Raw genomic sequence first — 20,686 nt, 5'->3', positions numbered from 1 at the left:
CGCTTGGTGGAACCAGTTAAAGTTACTACTTTCTGCTGGGGATAGGGTAGGGTGGCAAGAATATGAAGCAGAGGACCAAACCAGGCCAAGAAACAGTAGATAATCCAGTTTTGGAAGAGGAAGGTGCAGAAGTCCCCAATCTGCATTTCCCAGACATAATACCTTCCCAGATCAGGCCACTGGGTGCCAAGCAAGGGAGATTTTTGAAATCCCTGCCAATGGCCTGGAAGTCCCATCTAGTCACAGGAGCCAAAATTCTTCTTACGGTCATTTAACTATCAGTGAAAAAAAAAAAAAAAAAAAAACGCCACCACCTGGCACCAGACCACAGCCAGATTAGGATGGATTTTGACAGTGCAGGTAGAGGCTATTTTATTAATGTCATTATAACACAGCCCTACATTCTTTACAGAATTGACTCTATATTATGCATTTCTGACTGAATCAATTATTGGAATAGGACTAAACTTCCGAACCACCAGCTGCTACTAAAAACCTCTGAAAATACTTGAGAACAGCCTTCCTCAAGTCTCCAATTTTGCAAAGCAAGTTGGACAAAAGCTAAAAGTACAATTATTTAGGGTCATAAACTCTTTCTAGATATGAGTTTCTCTCCTGAATTCAACAAATTTTCCCAACATCACACCTACTAAAGACAGTCCAAGCCTTGGTTAATTTGACTAAATGTGAAAGGCTTCTTTTTTATCCCTTGTGAATGAGTTGTTTTGATGTTTATAACATGATTTCATTCTTAACACAAGCTTTTCATAAGCTTAGTATGCAATATAATCATGTTTGGCTATATTACAAACCCCACATATTTGGAAACACTATTTTACACACATACACCCACACCCCACATTATTCTACTTGTACTAACAAAGCTTTTGGAAATATTTTTGCCCACTGCTGCAATACCAGCTTTAGAACAGGTAATCAAGTAACTGTTGGATGAATAAATGAATTAGCACTTTTACTTCAGCACACCTCCTCCTAGTAAGCTTTCTGAGGCCCCACCAGCAGCAGATGCTGGAGCCATGTTTGTACGGCCTGCAGAACCATGAGCCAATTAAACTTCTTTTCTTTATAAGTTACCTTGTCCCAGGTATTTCTTTATAGCAATACAAGAACAACCTGATCCAACTACTATCAAGTAATAAGCAGATTTCTACACTCAGGTAATTGTGTTGGAATGATTGTGTTTTTAGTTAGCTATGCTCTGAGTACTATTTTTTCATTTGACCACAAAGTCCTACAACCTAGCATTATAATTAAAACATATCACCTGTCAGCAGAATCATACTGAAACCAAAATATCTGGCAGAATGAGCTACATGCAATTGTCAGATAATTTTTCTGATTATTATCCAAGAAGATTTTGTGTTTAAACCCTTGTTCCTAAAATACTACTAATGTATTAGTTTACTTTCCTGATTTAGCATGGGAAACTATAAAGAATATATACTAATATAAGTGAGTACACTGATAAAAGCAAGTATTACAGATCTACCAAAAGATCATTATAAATATTCAATTTAGGATTATCTAGACATAATAGGTTAGGAATATTGACAGAGTATTCCCTTCAAAAATTATCTTTCTGACTAAATACCTAAAATATACTTAATTTCCCTTTGATTTACATCTCTTCTAAACAATTTACAGGAAAAAAATTAGTTTGTTGGGTTCCCACTACAATAGGCCCAGCTTACCTGCTGTTTTGCTTTCCCTGGTCAACCACAGTCCAAATATACTAATGGAAACTTCCAGAAATAAACAATCCATATGTTTTAAATTGCACACAGTTCTAAGTGGCACAGTGAAATCTTTTGTCGTTCCACTCTACCGCAACCTGGACATGAATCATCCCTTTGTCCAGCAACTATACACTGTATGCACTTGCTCACTGATCACTTTGTAGCCATCTCAGTTATCAGATTGACTTGCAGTTTGGCAATAACAGTAATTATGCAGTTCGAGTAACCCTTATTTTACTTAATAATGACCCCAAGTGCAAAGAAGAGTGATGCTGGCAATTTGAATATGTACAAAAAAAAAAAAAAGCCATAAAGTACTTCCTTTGAGTGAAAACATGAAAGTTCTTAAGAAGAAAAACTGTATGCTGAGGTTGCAAAAATCTACAATAAGAAGGAATAGTCTATACATGAAATTATGAATAAAGAAGAAGAAATTCATGCATAGTATATACAAGGTTCAGCACTATCTGCCATTTCTGGCATCTACTGGGGGTCTTGGAATGTATTCCCTGAGGATAAGAGGGGCAGAAATAGTATTTTACTATTCTCTGTAGAGTAGGTCACAGAAAGTTTATTTTAAAAAAATATTATGGGAAATTGCTATATTTTCTGAAAGCACAGTAATAAATCCATAAGGCTTTTTCTCTGCGTAAATGAGTAGTACTCAGGTTTTGATCAACATTGAATAAATAAATCAAAGCTGAGTAAAGTTAAGTTGGAAGACACTGATGACATTCATTTAAGGGCCGAAGTCTCCAAATTATTCAATTAAAAATTAACCACATGATAGAATTTCGTATTAAACTTACAAATACTCTGGGAAGAGTACATTTTTAACAAACTTGATATGCCAATGACAGTTTGGGAGGAAAGTACTCAAATCCTTGACATCAGGTTAGTGTCCTAGGCTTCAAGAATGATTCATGATTCTAACATTTTTTTGGAGAGGGGAAAATCATGAACTTTTCTAGAAGGGTATGGGCGCTCTCCCTCACCAAAACACATACACAGGCAAAGTTATATACATAACTCAAGAAGCTTGTAGACCCCTAAAATCCACCAATGGACTTCGGGTTAGAAGCACCTGATACACAATTATTATCTATTGTGAGTAATGGATAATTCAGTAAGCATTAACTCTTACAATTTATTTTTGAATTTGGACAACTGAGACACAGAGAACAGCTAGAAGGATTTAAAGTCAGAGGATCGTGTAGCATTGTTGCATCTCCTATGCCATGTGTATGCACACCTATGCCATGTAAATGGGTAACTCAATAGAGAGCCATCCTTTAAGAAATGTAAGCAACCGCTTATATCCAGTAAGCCTAGTGGGTCATACTTGAAGGAAAAAAAAAACAAACCCAAAGCCAAAACCCACGTATTTGGAAACACTATTTTACAAACACACACATACACACACACACCCCATCACTATATTACTTCTACCTGTACTAACAAAACTTTTGGAAACACTTTTGCTCATTGCTGCAATACCAGCTTTAGAACAGGTATTTAAGTAACTGTTGGATGAATGAATTAGCAATTTTACTTAAGCACAACACCTACTAGTAAACAAAACACTACTAATACGACCATTATGACATTTAAAGTATTTTTAAAGGGCAATTTTTTCCAAAAGGAATTTAGACATTAACCTTTAATTACATTCCTTATCAATCTGAAGACAGTGACAAAGATACTGTTTAGTTTTAAAATTAATACAGGTACACCTCAGAAACATAGGTTTGGTTCCCACAATAAAGCAAATATCACAGTTAAGTGAGCCACACAAATTTTTTGGTTTCCTAGTACACACACAAGTTATGTTTACACTATACTGCAGTCTTTTAAGTGTACAATAGATTTATATCTAAAAAAGTACAGGCCGGGCGCGGTGGCTCACACCTGTCATCCCAGCACTTTGGGAGGCTGAGATGGGAGGATCACAAGGTAAGGAGATTGACACCATCCTGACTAACACGGTGAAACTCCGTCTCTACTAAAAATACAAAAAAAAAATTAGCCGGGCGTGGTGGTGGGCGCCTGTAGTCCCAGCTACTCGGGAGGCTGAGGCAGGAGAATGGCATGAATCCGGGAGATGGAGCTTGCAATGAGCCAAGATTGTGCCACTGCACTCCAGCCTGGGTGACACAGTGAAACTCCGTCTCAAAAAAAAAAATAAAAGTACATAACTTAATTTTTAAAATACTTTATTGTTAAAGAAATGCTAATACTCATCTAAGCCTTCAGAGAGTTTTAACCATTTTGTGGGTAAGGGTATTATCTTGATGCTGATGGCTGTTGACTGACGAGGATGAAGGCTGCAAAAGGCTGGGGAGGCCGTGGCAATTTCTTAAAAGAAGACAATGATGAAGTTTGTCACACCAATTGACTCTTCCTTTCGCAAAAGATTTATCTGTAGCTTGTGATGCTGTTTGCTAGCATTTTACCCACAGTAGAATTTTCAAAACTGCAGTCGGCTGGGCATGGTGGCTCAAGCCTATAACTACAATGTTTTGGGAGGCCAAGGCAGGATTACTTGAGCCCAGGAGTTCGAGATCAGTCTGGACAACATAGCGAGACCTCATCTCTACAAAAAGATTTTAAAAATTAGCTGAGTGTGGCAACGCAAGCCTGTAAGCCCAGCTACTTGGGAGGGTGAGGTGGGAGGATCACTTCACCACTTGATGGGAGGCGGAGGCTACAATGAGCTGAGATGGCGCCAGTGCACTTAAGCCTGGGTAATAGCGAGACACAGTGAGCTGAGATCACGCCAGTGCACTTAAGCCTGGGTTACAGTGAGAAGAAAAACAAAAAACAGCACACACATACACAAAAAACAAACCTGACTCAATCCTCTCAAACCCTGCTGCTGCTTTGTCAACAAAGTTTATGTGACACTCTGAATTCTTTGGTGTCACTGTCATTTAAAAAAATGTTTCTAGCATCTTCACCAGGAGTAGACTCCATCTCAAGAAACCACTTTCTTTGTTCATCCATATGAAGCAACTCCTTATCCGTTCAAGTCTGATCTGAGATTGCAGCAATTCAGTTACATCTTCAGGATCTACTTTTAATTCTAGTTCTCTTGCTATTTCCACCACATTTGCAGTTACTTCTTTCAATAAAGTCTTGAACTTCTCTAAGTCATCCATGAACGTTGTAATTGACTTCTTTTAACTTCTGTAACTATTAATATTTTGACCTCCTCCTGTGAATGACGAATGTTCTTAATGGCATCTTGAACAGTAAATCCTTTCCATAAAGTTTTCAATTTATTTTGCCCAGATCCATCAGAGGAATCACTATCTATGGCAGTTGTGGCCTTATAAAATGTATTTTTTAAATAAGACTCAAAAGTAAAAATTAGTCTTTGATCCATGGGCTGTAGGGTGCCTTTTGTCTTAGCGGGCATGAAACTATTAATCTCTCCTTACATCTTCATCAGAGCTCCTGCATAAACAGGCACATCATAAACAAACAGTAGTATTTTGAATGGAATCTTTTCTTCTGAGCAATAGGTCTCAATAGTGGGCTTAAAATATTTAGTAAACCATGCTGTAAACAGATGTGATGTCATCCATGCTTGTTTTTCCACTTAAGAGCACAGCCAAAGTACATTTAGCATAATTCTTAAAAATCCTAGGATTTTCAGGATGGTAAATGAGCACTGGCTTCACCTTAAAATCCCCAGCTGCACTGGCCCCTAACGAGAGAGTCAGCCTGTTCTTCGGAGCTTTGAAGCCAAGCATTGACTTCTCCTCTCTGGCTATGGACATCTTGGATGGCATCTTCTTCCAATAAGGCTGTATCAACTACACTGAAAATTTGTTTAGTGTGGCCAACATCAATTATCTTATCTAGATCTTCTGGATAACTTGCCGCTGCTTCTTCATCAGCATGTGCTGCTTCATCTTGCACTTTTGTGCTGCTTCATCTTGCACTTTTGTGCTATGGAGATGGCTTCATTCGTTAAATGTCATGAAGTAACCTCTGCTAACTTCAAACTTTTTTCCTGCAGCTTCCTTACCTCTTTCAGCCTCGAAAGAATTAAAGAGAGTTAGGACCTTGCTCCAGATTAGACTCTGGCTTAAAGGAATGTTGTGGCTGATTTCAACTGTGGCTGCTTTGATCTTTTATCCAGCCCACTCAAACTTTGTCCGCATCAGCAATATGGCTGTTTTGCTTTCTTCTCATTCATGGTGTTCACTGGAGTAGCACTTTAAATTTCCTTCAAGAACTTTTCCTTTGCATTCACAACTTAGCTGACTGGCACAAGAGATCTAGCTTGCCACCTAAGTTTTCAGTATGCCTTCCTCACTAAGCTTAATCACTTCTAGCTTTTGATTTAAAGTAAGAGACTCTTCCTTTCTACTTGAACACTTAGAGGCCACTACACATAGGGTTATTAGTTGGCCTAATTTCAATATTGTTGTGTCTCAAGGAATAGAGAGGCCCAAGGAGATGGTGAGAGACAGGGGACTAGCCAGTCAGTAGGGCAGTCAGAACACACACATTTGCAGATTAAGTTCACTGTTTTATATGGGTGCAGTTCACGACACCCCAGAACAATTACAATGGTAATGCGACAATTACTGATCACAGTCCATCATAACAGATACAATAATGATGAAAAAGCTTGAAATATTTCAAGAATTACAGAGACACAAAGTGAGCACATGTTATTGGAAAAATGGCACTGATAGGCTTGTTTAATGCAGGGATGCCACAAACCTTCCATTTGTAAAAATACACAACATCTGTGAGCTTCAATAAAATTGGTGCGCCTGTAATTTCTTCATTCAGAGTAATGGAGACAAATGAAAATAACGGCCCCACCTAAGAACCTTGGTAATTAACTCTTCCTAAACCAAAATGTCTTTTTCCAATGTCTTGTCACATATGGCTTTAGAACTCCAGTGCGTGCAGATCAGGTATTTATATAATCTTCCAGTATTCCTAGCTCTGTTGTTTCATGTCCTTAGACGAAAAAATAAAAAATAAAAATAAATTTAAAAACCAAGTTCAGATTTGTCTACATACTAAGTAACAGGTGAGTCCTATGCATACCATTTAGGGATAACCAAGGGAGAAAAACTGGAAAATGAAGGATAAGCCTGTGTAATATTCAACTCCTCATAACACAAATGTTTTTACCATTTAAATGATAAACTACCTAGCAACAGGTGTTAAGAACCAACTCTCAGAGACTTCTTAGTCAAAATACCAAAATAAAAGTACAAAGAACCATTAGGGAAAACTAAAGGCTTTACTGATAGAATGTCAATCACCAAAAACATTTACATGTAATTTTCACAAACACACCTGCTGGACTGAGTAAAATATAGAGTATAGTCTAAGAAAACATACTTAAGAACTCTGAAGTCTTCAGTTAACTGTTCTCTTGCATGTCAAGAAGACACAATTAACAGAGTGAAAAAAAAAAGCAACATATGGAATAGGAAAAAATATTTTAAAATCTTATCTCTGTTAAGAGGTTAATATCCAGAATATATAACGAACTCTTAGAACTCAACAGAAAAAAAATCAAATAACTCAATTAAAAAATGGGCAAAGAATTGGAAAGACATTTCTCCAAAGATGATATACAAATGGCCGACAAACACATGAAAGGATGTTCAACATGGCTAATCATCAGAGAAATGCAAATCAAAACCTCAATGGGATAACACCTCACCTCAATGAGATAAACACACCTATTCGAATGGCGACTATAAAACAAACAAACAAACTAAGTGTTGGTGAAGGTACGGAGAAACTGGAACACTTGTGTACTGTTGGTGGGAATGTACAACAGTGCAACTGCATTGGAAAACAGTAGGCAGGTTTCTCAAAAAAATTAAAAATAGAATTATCATATGACCCAGCAATTCTACTTCTGGGTATATATACAAAAGAACTGAAAGCAGGGTCTCAAAAGAGATTATTTACACATTCATGCTCATAGCAGCACTATCAACAATAGCCAGGAGGTGAAAGAACCCAAACATCCATCAAATGGATGAATGGATAAATAAAATGTGGCATATACATACAATCAAATATTATTCAGCCTTAAAAAGGAAGGAAATCCTGTCACATGCCACAGCAAGAAGGAACCCTGAGGACATTCTGCTAAGTGAAATAAGCCTGTCAAAAAAGACAAACACTGTATGATTCCACTTATATAAGGTATCTGAAGCAGTCAAATTCACAGAAACAAAACAGGATGATAGTTACCAGGAGCTGGGAAAAGGTGGAAAGGGGGAGTTATTTTTTGACAGATACAGAGTTTCAGATTTGCAAAATGAAAAAGTTCTGCAGAATTGTTTCACAAGTGTGAAAATACTTAACACTACCAAACTATAAACTTTAAAATGATGAAGATGGTACATTTTATGTTTTTTACCACAATAAAAAATTGAAAAATAAATTGTAAAAGTTAAGGCTTACTGAATTATCCATGACTCATAATAATAATTATTATGGGAATTATTAAAATAAATATACACACTATTGTAAACAAAACTAAAAAACCCAATATGCTAATGCCCAACGGCTTCTGAAAAGTAAATATTCTATATTCTACAGAAGTTAATATTGTTAAAAACATACAATCCTACTTACCTTGGCTTGTCTCTCTTTTCTCTTTGTCGTTCAAAATCTCGTCCTCTGTCCTTTCCATCTCTTGTTTTTTCTTCTATCCTGTCTTTTACTTTATATTTTTCTTTGTATTTTTTCCCCAGAGCGATATCTTCTGGTATAGGAGGGGGTGGACTAGGAGTACGTGGTCCTTTCTTTTTACTTTGGTTGGTTTTTGAATTTCTGAAGGTAACAAAAAGCTATCATTAGAGGTTCAAATATGCCAAAAGGATATTTTTTAAAGCCTTCTTAAAAACAGCAGCGTTCCTTTATATTACTTGCCCTTTATTATTTTGTATACTACTAACCAATATCAAGAAGAAAAAAAACTAACAGAAATGGCTGAAGAATTAATTTACTTGATACTTATTTTGTTAACACTGCTTATTATTATATAACTTTAAAGGGGCACGTTTCTGAGAAAAGATAGAGGTGAAATAGGAAGACCCTTTCAGAAAAGATGTTAATACAATGACTGTTTAAACTGTTTTTTTTAAGACAGAAAAGTAGACAAAGAAAGTAAAAATCACCTATAATTCTACTACTCAGAGAACTATTTTTAACATCTTGAATATTTACATATTTTTGCCATATATCTTACTTTCTCTGTCTATTCATTTAAAACTGGGTATTCACATGCAAAAGAATGAAGCTGGACCTTTACATTGTACCAGATCAAAAATTAACTCAAAATAAAGACCTAAACATAAAAGCAAAAACTATAAAAATCCGAAAAGAAAATATAGAAGAAAAGCTTCATGACACTGGACTTGGCAATGATTTCTTGGCTATGACACCAAAGGCACAGGTAACAACAAAGCAAAAATAGACAAATGAGACTAAATCAAATTTTAAAACTTTTGCATGTCAAAGGACACAATCAACAAAGTGAAAAGGCAACTTATAGAATGGGAGAAAATATGTGCAAATCATATATATATAGTCACAACTATTTTCTCTCATCATTGGAAATGGTAACTCTATGTGTGTGTGTGTGTGTGTGTGTGTGTGTGTGTGTGTGTGTGTGTCACATACATTCATGGGATATCCTATTACAATATTTTGCAAAATTTTAAAATACTGAACATAGACATAGTGTGAGCATCTTTCTGTAACAAAAAGTAGATTTAGGTTGGGCATGGTGTAATCCCATAACTTTGGGAGGCAGAGGAGGGGTAGATCACTTGAGGTCAGGAGTTCGACACCAGCCTGGCCAACATGGTGAAACCCTATCTCTACTAAAAATACAAAAATTAGCCAGGCATGGTGGTGGGCGCCTGTAATCCCAGCTACTCCAGCGGCTGAGGCAGGAGAATCACTTGAACCCGGAAGAAAGAGGTTGCAGTGAGCCAAGATTGCGCCACTGCACTCTAGTCTGGGTGACAGAGTGAGACTCTAACTCAAAATAAAATTTTTTTTAAAAAAAAGCAGATTTAGGTAATCATTTTTATTGACTGTATAGAATTTCCTTGAATAGATGCTCCAAAACTTTCTAAAACAATTTCATAGTTTTTCAGGTGGCTTCCAGGTTTTCATCATTATTCAAAAAACACAATTACATCATCTACAAATGAAATATCAACCACTGTCAGTATATATATATTCATCATAAATTTCTGAATCTTATTTAAGAAATTTTTACCAACTCTGAGGTCACAAAGATGGTCTCCTAAAATTTTGTAATTTTGCCTTTCACATTTGTCTTTAATCTACTTGTAATTGATTTTGGGGTACAGATTTTGTTCTTTAAGTGCCTCTTTTTGGCAATTTAAGTAATTTTAAGTAAATGGTATAACTTTGATCCCATACACATTCAAAACTGGCTGTCTTTGCCTCTTACTTTAACAATAGTTTAATTGAATATAGCATTTTCATGTCAAAATCCTTTTACCTCAGAGCTCTAGTTAAAATATTTTGTAACATTTAACGTTGCAGGTCAGAAGTCCAAAGAAAATCAAATTTTTTACTATTCAGGTAAGCTGGTTTTTCTGTTGGCATGCTTATGAACATTATCCCTTGAAAATTACTCACTGGAAAAAGATTTTCACTAAATTCAGGTATTTTCAAAAAATCTTTTCCAGCACTAAATGGACTGTTTCAATCTGAAACTTCAAACTTTTTACTCAATTTCTTCTATTTTCATTTCATAACTTTTCCTTATGACCCAAGTCTCTGCAGTTCTCTTTATTACACAGTTACTGTATCTCTTGGATCTCTCCTCCATGTTAGATGTCTCTGTCATTTCCATTTTTCCTGCTTTTCCAGGATCTTAAATCTGTCTTTATATTCAGTAATTTTTAAAGTAGTACTCATTTTGCTAATTCTAAATTTGGCAATCTCGTTGTTCTGCTATTTTTTGATTTCTTCTTTTTTTTGGAGACAGTGTCTCGCTCTGTTGCCCAGGCTGGAGTGCAGTGGCACAATCATGGCTCACTGCAGCCTCGACCGCCAGGGCTCCAGTGATCCCCATGCCTCAGCCCTCTGAGTAGCTAGGAGTACAGGTGCATACCACCACACCTGGCTAAATTTCGTATTTTTGTAGAGATAGGGTTTTATCACGTTATCCAGGCTGGTCTCAAACTCTTGGGCTCAAGTGATCTGTCCACCTCAGACCACTGCATCTGTCCTATTCTATGATTTTCCATTTGAACTCTTTTCTCTTTTAAAATATTGTTGTTCAGGCTGGGCGACGTGGCTCATACCTGTAATCCCAGCACTTTGAAAGGCCAAGGTGGGCGGATCGTGAGGCGGTCAGGAGTTCGAGACCAGCCTGACCAACATGGTGAAACCCTGCCTCTACTAAAAATACAAAAATTAGCCAGGTGTGGTGGCGCATGCCTGTAATCCCAGCTACTCAGGAGGCTGAGGCAGAAGAACCGCTTGAACCCAGGAGGCAGATGTTGCAGTGAGCTGACTGCACGCCAGCCTGGGTGACAGAGTGAGACTCTGTCCCAAAAAAAAAAAAAAAAAGTTGTTCAACCTGGCACCAACCAGATCGATAAACTGGCTCATCTGATCTTGTAGCCCCCACCAAGGAACTGACTCAGCACAAGAAGACAGCTTCGACTCCCTCTGATTTCATCTCTGACTTGACCAGTCAGCACTCCCGGCTTACTGGCTTCCCCCAGTCTCCCTGCTGCCCCGCCACCAAGTTGTCCTCTAAAACTCTGATCCCCAAATGCTCAGGGAGATTGATTAATAAAACTCCAGTCTCCTGCAAAAATATAAAATAAAATAAAATAAAAATATAGTTGTTCACAGTTTTTTTCCCATAATCAACTGCTTTTGTCCTCTAAATACAATATCCTCACAAATTGCACTAAACTTATAAATGAATTTATAATTTAAGTTTGTTCCTGTTTACTGTATTAACGTTTCTGTGTAAGCCATCTGCTCAGAGTGTTCAGTCTGGTACTAGGTTTGCAAGTAACCCTTTTCATACATCTGGTGAGTTTTCACTATCTACTAATCTCACTATCTACTGATATTTATAAATGAGGACCTAAGCCTAAAATCCTAGAACTTATTTCCTATCATGCTGAATTCTCAGAATTCTCAAGTCCCAAGAGTTCTTAGCCATATATATATATATATATATATATATATATATATATATATATATATATGAGATACTATCTACCTCAAAATTGCTGGCAATATTTTAAAAGCACTTGACTCATAGCATTGAGAAAATGTAGCTCTCTTAGTCCTCATCCCTATGCCTTATTATCACTCATAGCGTTAACCATGTAAACAAGTAGGAAATTACTAAAATATGACAACTAAATCTAGTTTTCATCCTTGTCTTCTGCCAACAACTATATTAGCCACATATCTCATTGCATATTCATGAGATGACTCAATCTTCTTATGCACCCTAACAGATATGTGATAAATATCTGTATTTCTGGATACTTTTCTACTTTAAAGATAAAAACGGATCAATAATTGGCATCTGTATCAAAATTATCTTTTAAAATTTCATGATTAAACAACAAAGGAATTCTTGACACAAACTATTTTTACATTATCACCTGTGACAGAGACTAGCAGAGGGTTTACCAAACTTTTCTTCTGAGCACAGTGGTAAACCATACTATCTACACTTTCTTGAAATTAAGCATGGCCAAGTGACCAAGACCTGGCCAAAGGAACGTGAGTGGAAATGATGTATACCACCTCCAGGCCCAAATTTCAAAGGGCTCTCATATGCCAGGCAATTGCAAACTATAGAGCTAAATAACTGCAATACTCAATTTCCGTTTTTCTTTGTACATCCCGTTCTTTGGTTTCCTTGAAAACCCAAGAAAGTGGAATCATGGTCAGAAGGATCCTGGGTTACTCAATCTCCATATATAGGACAGCCATCTGTCAATCAGAAACACTCATTTTGACTTTACGTGAGAAATAACCTTCTGTTGTGTTAAACCACCGACATTTTGGGACTTGGCTATAATCACAACCTGGACTATTCTAATATACTTACTAAAGTACAGCATTTCTTCATATTACCATCAAAATTATATGTGGTTAGAAAACACAATTACGTTTCCGACTGAAGAGGCCAAAACTGGTTTTGTGTATTCTGAAATCACCAAGATCTTCAACATTTAAAAAGTCAACTAATTGTTGTTTCAGTGGCACAGAGCCGACTTCAGACTTGTGGCAAAGAGCCCACCTGTTTACTTTTATCAGTTTTTAATCTTTTCTCTCTCTCTTCAAAACTATTGTTTTAGATTAGCTTTTGACATACTTAATATTCTCTGTACAAAGAGCTATAAAGAAAAATTCACCTAATAAAAACTAAGATTAAAAGTGCAGATGGACAGAATAGGTAATATATTTATGATTTTAGATTATACCGTATCTCATATATCAGGACAAATCTTACTATCAGACTATATCTCAAAATAAATGTCAAACAAAGAAAAATGCCAGCTTTCAGGGAAAAGTGTAAGTTTTAATTTGTCAGTAATTATATCTTTCCATTCAATATGATAACCTAGTAAGACCACCAAGAAATTTGTTTACCTGATTATCGCACCTCAGTTGGCTGACACTGGTTAAAATACTCCACTGAGTTTTAACTGAAATTCTAATCCTTACATGTGCTTAGTATGTTCTTAGTTGATAGTATGATCCAGCAATAAAATTAAAAGATGATTACTTGACACACTCTAGGAAATGTAAACTGCATAAATGTTATACTCCAAAAAAAAAAAAAAGAAAAGAAATGCTATACTCAATTAAATGTTTTCTTTGTATTTTTAATATACTGTTTTTCCAGGTCCTTTTGCTTTTATTATTAAATTAACGGTGCATCGTAAAGTCAACAACATAGTAGAATGTAAGAAATATAGTAATTAAACCAGTGTGAATGATTATTCATGACAAATATTTATAATAGGATGAGTTACTAATAAAGAAGCAAAAGAGATTGTATGTAAAAGATGAAACTAACCCTTTGTCTAAATAGTTATCAAAACTTTCTATGAAAAGATTAAGTTTCAAATATTCTATAAACAGAACAGATAAGACAAGGAAGAAAGGGTATTTCTAGTATGCAGTTTATTGGGGAAATGAATAGAATTGAGGGAAAGTTACATAGCTGGTTAGCCAAGAGGATAAGAGCAAGTGAAGTGAAGCGTATCACTCTCTGTTCATTCAACTTCTTCAATATACCTTTGCAATATTTACTCAATTGCATGAACAAAGGATAGGATCAACTCAACTTTACTGAGCGCCTTATTAAAATGCAAAGTTCTATGCCAAGTAGGCAATATGAGGGAGAGGATCAACTCAACTTTACTAAGTGCCTTATCACAATGCAAAGTTCTATGTCAAGTAGGCACTATGAGAAGACAGAACTATGAATAACCAAGATCCCAATCTTCAAGGAGCTTAAATTTAATAAAGATTATAAAACATAAGTCACAGCTGAAATATAATGCAACAGGCAATTATTATCAACATGGAGGTATAAGCAAAATCTGATAGGTACCTAAAGGGAACAGAACTTATGTTCCATAAAGAGAAATGGGAAAACTTAGAATTTGAGCTAGAGATTGAAGAATTGAGATAGAAGGGGGTAGATAGGAGGAAGCTGGACAAAAACTACTGACAAGAAAGAAAAGACCAAAGTGTAAATGTCACTCTAAGGAATCTGAATTTCATTCTACAGAATGAAAAACCACTGAGTTTTTCAATGGTATAATAAATTAATTGGAATTGTCCTTTTAAGATTTCTCTGACAGCATCTACAAAATAAATGGGTTGAGGTAGCTGAATGAAAATGTTCACCTGTGTGGGTGGCGGGTAGAAACTACATAAAGTCAATATAGTTAGTAAGATGATATAATAATCTAGGCAAAAAGTTAAGTAGAGTCTGAAATAGGGTTAGTCTCTAGGAACTAGAAGGAGGGAGATAAATATGAGTTTCATTACAGGTTCAAATAGACAGGGCTTGTTAACTGATTAAATCTTAGGTAGAAGATATTTTTAGTTCATTTTTTATAAGATAAAATTAGGGTATGGACTTTAATTAAAATAAAATATAAATAGTTCAGAGTGACCTTAAATGAAAATGTATCTTCTCCTTATTCTTAGTCCCTGAATATAATCATTTCTATTTTTACTTCTTCAACTGGCTTCTACAGTAATTCTAAGTTATAAAGAATTCAATCTCTTGATAATATATACTGAGAGACAAAAATTTTTTGTGTATAATTTGTAGCAGTTTAAAAATCGGAAACAACATAAATGTTCCATAGAAAAGCAGACCAATTTATAATATAAATACTAAGATGAATGAACTAAGGTTATATGTATCAATATAGATAAACATAAAAAATGTTGAGTGAAAAAGCAATGTACAGAAGGTTATGATATATCCCTATTACAATAGATGAAAGCAATACTATACATTGCAAAATACATATTAGTTAAAGTATAAACACATGCACAAGTATCATAAACACCAGATTTAAGAGAGGAACAGGAAATGTATCTTTTATTTTTATTTCTTAAAAAATAAAAAGCTCTGAAGCATATGTGGATGTTACACAGATGTTTGTTTTATTGTTCTCTATAATTGTCTTTTTAATTGAAACATTTCAAATTTCTTTTTAGAACAAAAAAGCTTACATTAAATATAAAATGTACTAAAAGTACCCTTTTATAACCTACTAATTCTTTTTAGTATCACTTCAGAAAAAGCTATTTTCTCGATACTATTTATCACCCTACTGACCTCTGCTGGTCCAACAGGGGAGAAGATACTGCAGATGTCTTCCTATCTTTCTTGCTAGCTGAAGACGACTTTGGGCTTGATTTTCGCTTCGGAGATTTGCTAGACTTTCTTAGAGAAGGTGACGGGGACAATTTTGATCTAACCACTTCTGGTGAAACCTTTAAAAAAATTCAGTAAGTCAATTCAGAAATTCCTCCACTTATGGTACAACAAGGCTTACAGTATTTTAGAATCACATCAAACTTCAGATTAAAATTAAATATTATTGCTGGGTGCAGTGGTTCACACCTGTAATCCCAGTTTCTCGAGAGGCTGAGGTGAAAGGATTGCTTGAGGTGAGGAGTTTGAGATCAGCCTGGGTAACATAAAAAAAACCCTCTTATACAAAAAAAAAAAAAAAAAAAAAAAAAAAAGCCAGGCATGGAAGGTGCCTATGGTCTCAGCTATTAGGGAGGCTGAGATGGGAGGATCCCTTGAGCCCAGGAGTTCAAGGCTGCAGTGAGTGCCACTGCACTCCAGCCTGGGTAATAGAGAAAGATCTCATCCCTACAAAAAAAGTTTGAAATAAAAATAAAAATAATGAAATTATAATAACCACTATCTGTTGATATTAGTCTGACTCCTGAATCCATGATTTTAAGCAATATAACTGTCCTAACATATACCAGTTTCAATAAAGTAAATTAAAATCATAAAATTTCAAAATCTCCTCAGAAAAATCATAAATTATATTTAAATTAACTGTATCTTCACTTTTTAGAAAAGAAACAAGGCATTCTAGAAATAGCATGGGCCTGAAACAGACATAGGTAGATTCAAACCCCATGTTACATTAGCTGGTGACTCTAGGCAACAAACTCTTAGCTTTGCTCACCTATTCAATAACATAAATATTTGCTACTTATCTAATAGAATAATGTGAAAATTAAATGAATATATATGGAGTAGTACATATACAGTGGGTTGATCAATATATCAGTATACTAATATAATTTAAGATGTAGCAAGAAGCTGAGTTATCTGATCAATACAAATGCTGCTATTAAGTACTAACATATTTATTGCAATAAATAGCATACCTCCTTTTTAATGATAATTTCTTCTCTCTTCTCCATGTTTTCTTGTTCCAGCTTCATTAATTCCCTCTGTATCTTCTGACGCTTCATTTCCAATGACAATTCATGAACATAATCATAATTAATATCTCCATTGTCAGAATCTTTAAAATAAAATTGCATTACTGTTAGAAACTAGCATAATTATCTATGCCAAAAATCATACAGACTTTTTTCAACTAATTTCTTACACAAATCTAAATAGCAGAGTCTTTCATCAGGATCACATACTTCTAAAAGATAAAAGAAATAGACACCATTTCTATAAAGGATTAAAATCACCAAGGTTGATTTCTTCATGAAAAGCCAAATATTTTGGAAGTTTCTGGGTTTTCTGGAAATAATTTTGGGTTGTTTGGAAGTTGGGTTTTTTGTTAGGAGATGGAATTTTAAAAGACAAAATGCACTCAGCTGAAATTTCTAAGCCTTAAAGATACCAAAGCCTTCAATATTTCATGCTGTATACGATGCGACTCATTATCTCCTTGATTTTCCTAAAGATACGCTACTAAAATACATCATACAAAGTGAGGTTATATTACGTGTGCAACATTGCTTCCATAGGCTTTTCAGTTTTAAAATTTGTGAGACAAATGATTAATATCTAAAACTAATTTTAGTACTAATGTGTAAATAAACTAATTTTTAAAGGATTTATGACATTTTCTTTACAAGTGATTTGTACTATTTCCTTAGATCACAACTGTCCGTCTCAACGGATCTGATGCCATATTTCTATTTCCATTTAATATTTTCTGATGAAAAGCTATGAAGATTGGTTAAAAAATCAAGAGTGGTGTGTAGATCTATTTCATTAAAATACGTAGAAGTTGCTGGCACTAGCACCCAAACCCATCACGCTCATTTGCCATAAATGCCCAGGAGCCTAGAGGTGGGAATTTCATTGACCACGATGGACTTGACTGACCACAAACTGAGGTGCCTTCTCAAGATATACTTCTAGCACTTTAGATCATATCTTAACCTTGGGAAAAGAAATAAAATGAAGAACTAAAAAAACAACAAACATAAGAAGTCCTACTTGACTGCTTAAAACCCAAGAAAATGAACATCACTGTTATATATTGCTCAAATGCATTAGAATGACAACTATCCATTCATGCTTGGGGACTGAGAGGGTAACTATATATATTCACTACCTGTGTGACTAAGCTTGATTACTCATCTTATGTTGGAGTACAATGACAATTTCTCAGTAAATATATGAAATAGGCTAAAGCATGTTTTTCAGTCAGAAAGCAATTACTAAATATTTAATTAAGGGCAAGTAGTTTTCACTAGATAAAATGAAGACACTGAATTTAATTAAGTGAATACTAGCTATCTCCAGTTATTATTTTGTACTCTATTGAGATACTTTACATCAGTGAATAATAGGAGTCAATGTTCTGGTTTGATTATGTTCCTAAATTCAATAAAATTCCATAACCAAATACCCAGGTAAAACAACGGAAAGAGTAGTTAATTGAGAAGAATGATTAACAGTGTTTCTGAAGGTACTGTATTATCAGTAAGGCACTGCCAATCTAAAAATTCGCAACTGGAAATATCACCAATACAGAACACATAAAAGAAAGAAGAAGCTGGCTTTCAGTTCTCAATTTTCAACTATCCAACCAAGGGGGAGAGGCCTGAGCAGTTAAAATATATGTCTAAGTCAGCCAGGCGCAGTGGCTCACGCCTGTAAGCTCAGCACTTTGGGAGGCCGAGGAGGGCGGATCATCAGGTCAAGAAATCGAGACCATCCTGGCCAACATGGTGAAACCCCGTCTCTACTAAAAATACAAAAATTAGCTGGGCGAGGTGGCGCGTGCCTAGAGTCCCAGCTACTCAGGAGTCAGAGGCAGGAGAATTGCTTGAACCTGGGAGACGGAGGTTGCAGTAAGCTGACATCGTGCCACTGCACTCCAGCCTGGCAACAGAGCAAGACATCGTCTCAAAAAAAAAAACAAAATAAATAAAAAGTCTAGTCAATGTAGTAAATATAACTAATATAGTTTGCTCAGAAGAAAAGCTCTCAGGTCTTTATTCTGAAGGTGCTTATTTTACGCATATAATAAAAACTCAGATATTTTCCTAACCTGTAAGAGATGGACTACAAGATAGGCACATTGCAACTGACAGTATTTTGACAACAAAAGAAAAAACAGCAAGTACAAAATACAGGATGGAATTCAAAAACAAGAGTCTGAAGCCAGTTAATAAATTTAGAAAATGTCTCTCATGTAGCTTCAGGTTATCACTACAATTTTGCCTTATAAAAATTGATTCACATAAATGATTGTAAGTCATCAGAAAAATATTAAGTATAATTAGAAAGGTATATTTAACAAGGTAGATATTTTTAAGAATATACAACAGAAAAATATATGCAACACATAAGAAAAGGTTAAGATTCTTTCTATATAAAGAATTCTTACTAATTAACAGAACAGGCAAAGGACATTACAAGGCAATTCACAAAGAGAAAGAAATGAAGAAAGTATATACATATTTTTTCATGTATTCAGGAGCCATTTTTTCTAATTATAATATTAATTGTTGGTAAATGTACAAATAAAGGACATACTCATTCTCTGGCGGTAGCAATACAAACTAGTATATCTATCTTGTAAAATTATTTGTCAATATGGGTAAAAGCCTTAAGAACATCAATACATAACTTTAATTTTAATACAGCAACTTTTTAAAAAATTTATTTATTTTACTTTAAGTTCTGGGATACATGTGCTGAATGTGCAGGTTTGTAACATAGGTATACATGTGCCATGGTGGTTTGTACCTATAGGTACAGGTTGATGTACCTATCAACCTGTCATCTAGGTTTTAAGCCCTGCATGCATTAGGTACTTGTCCTAATGCTCTCCCTCCCCTCACCCCCCATCCCCACAACAGGCCCTGGTGTGTGATGTTCCCCTCCCTGTGTTGATCAGCAACTTCCAGTAATTTATTGTATAAAAATAATCATAGAAATATAAAAGGTTTATGTATAAGGATTAAAAACTATAAATACTTGTGAATTGCCTTGTTACATCATGCTAATTATATTTAACCTTTTTCCAATGAGTTAGTATCATTTATGTGTATCAGTTTTTAACCTCAAGCTGTCTGAGACGTTTTCTAAATTCATTAACTGATTTCAGACACTTGTTTTTGAATTCCATTCTATATTTTGTACTTTGCCTTTATGATACATTCTCATTGCTAAAGTCTTAAATAATTCTGAATACACAGAGTAAAATATGAAATTTCCCTTATATTCCTCCTACAGCCATCCTTACTCCAGTGATAACACTGCTAACAGTTTAGTGTCATATGCATGAAAATAATGCTTTACATTTTTCCCTTTAACATTCAACACTGCCCTATAAACAAGATCTTTCCAAGTCATAGAGTTCAACTATCTTCATTTTAACGTCTGCAAAGCATTTCATTAATATGATCATACTTTATCATAGCTTACTTAAAAGAGTTTCCTTCTTAAAGACAGATGAACTGTTTCCAGTATTTTTTGCTGTTAAAAACAAGACTTATATGAACATTTTGATATATACTTTGGTTCAAGTGCAAGTATTTTTCTATGACATTATTTCTCAGACTACATTGCTAGACTGAAAATAAGTATAATTTCTATTTCTAATAACACCAAACTGTACTCCAAAACTCCTTTACCAATGTAAACCCCCACTTGAAAACATTAATGTTCTTCATTTCTGCCAAATGAATGGGTGAATAATCATATCTCTTTATTTTCATCAGTATTTCCCTGCAGTAAGATTGAGCATTTATTGGCCATTTCTATTTCTCCTGTGAGTTACCTATCTGATACATACATATTTTTACTCATTTTTTAACTAGGCCGTCTTTTTCTTATGTATTTGTAGAAACTCATTATATGT

The 20,686-nt window shown here is 35.0% G+C and overlaps 1 protein-coding gene across 34 annotated transcripts in view; it reads right to left on the bottom strand.

The window, feature by feature from the left end:
• The window catches only part of ZC3H13 (zinc finger CCCH-type containing 13), a 97,408-nt gene that overhangs the window by 39,900 nt on the left and 36,822 nt on the right, over positions 1 to 20,686 (bottom strand). For all 34 annotated transcript variants that reach the window (XM_034936691.3, XM_034936683.4, XM_057299662.2 and 31 more), the window contains 3 exons: positions 16,731 to 16,870; positions 15,652 to 15,809; positions 8,388 to 8,585 (listed from right to left, as the gene is read on the bottom strand). In XM_034936691.3, coding sequence (XP_034792582.1) covers positions 8,388 to 8,585; positions 15,652 to 15,809; positions 16,731 to 16,870 — 496 coding nt within the window. The remainder of the gene's footprint in view (positions 1 to 8,387; positions 8,586 to 15,651; positions 15,810 to 16,730; positions 16,871 to 20,686) is intronic.

Source organism: Pan paniscus, chromosome 14 (genome assembly GCF_029289425.2).
Source record: "Pan paniscus chromosome 14, NHGRI_mPanPan1-v2.0_pri, whole genome shotgun sequence".
NCBI classification, from domain to species: Eukaryota; Metazoa; Chordata; class Mammalia; order Primates; family Hominidae; genus Pan; species Pan paniscus.
Note: the sequence above shows the minus strand (reverse complement) of the source record. Positions and strands in the feature narration are given on the sequence as shown.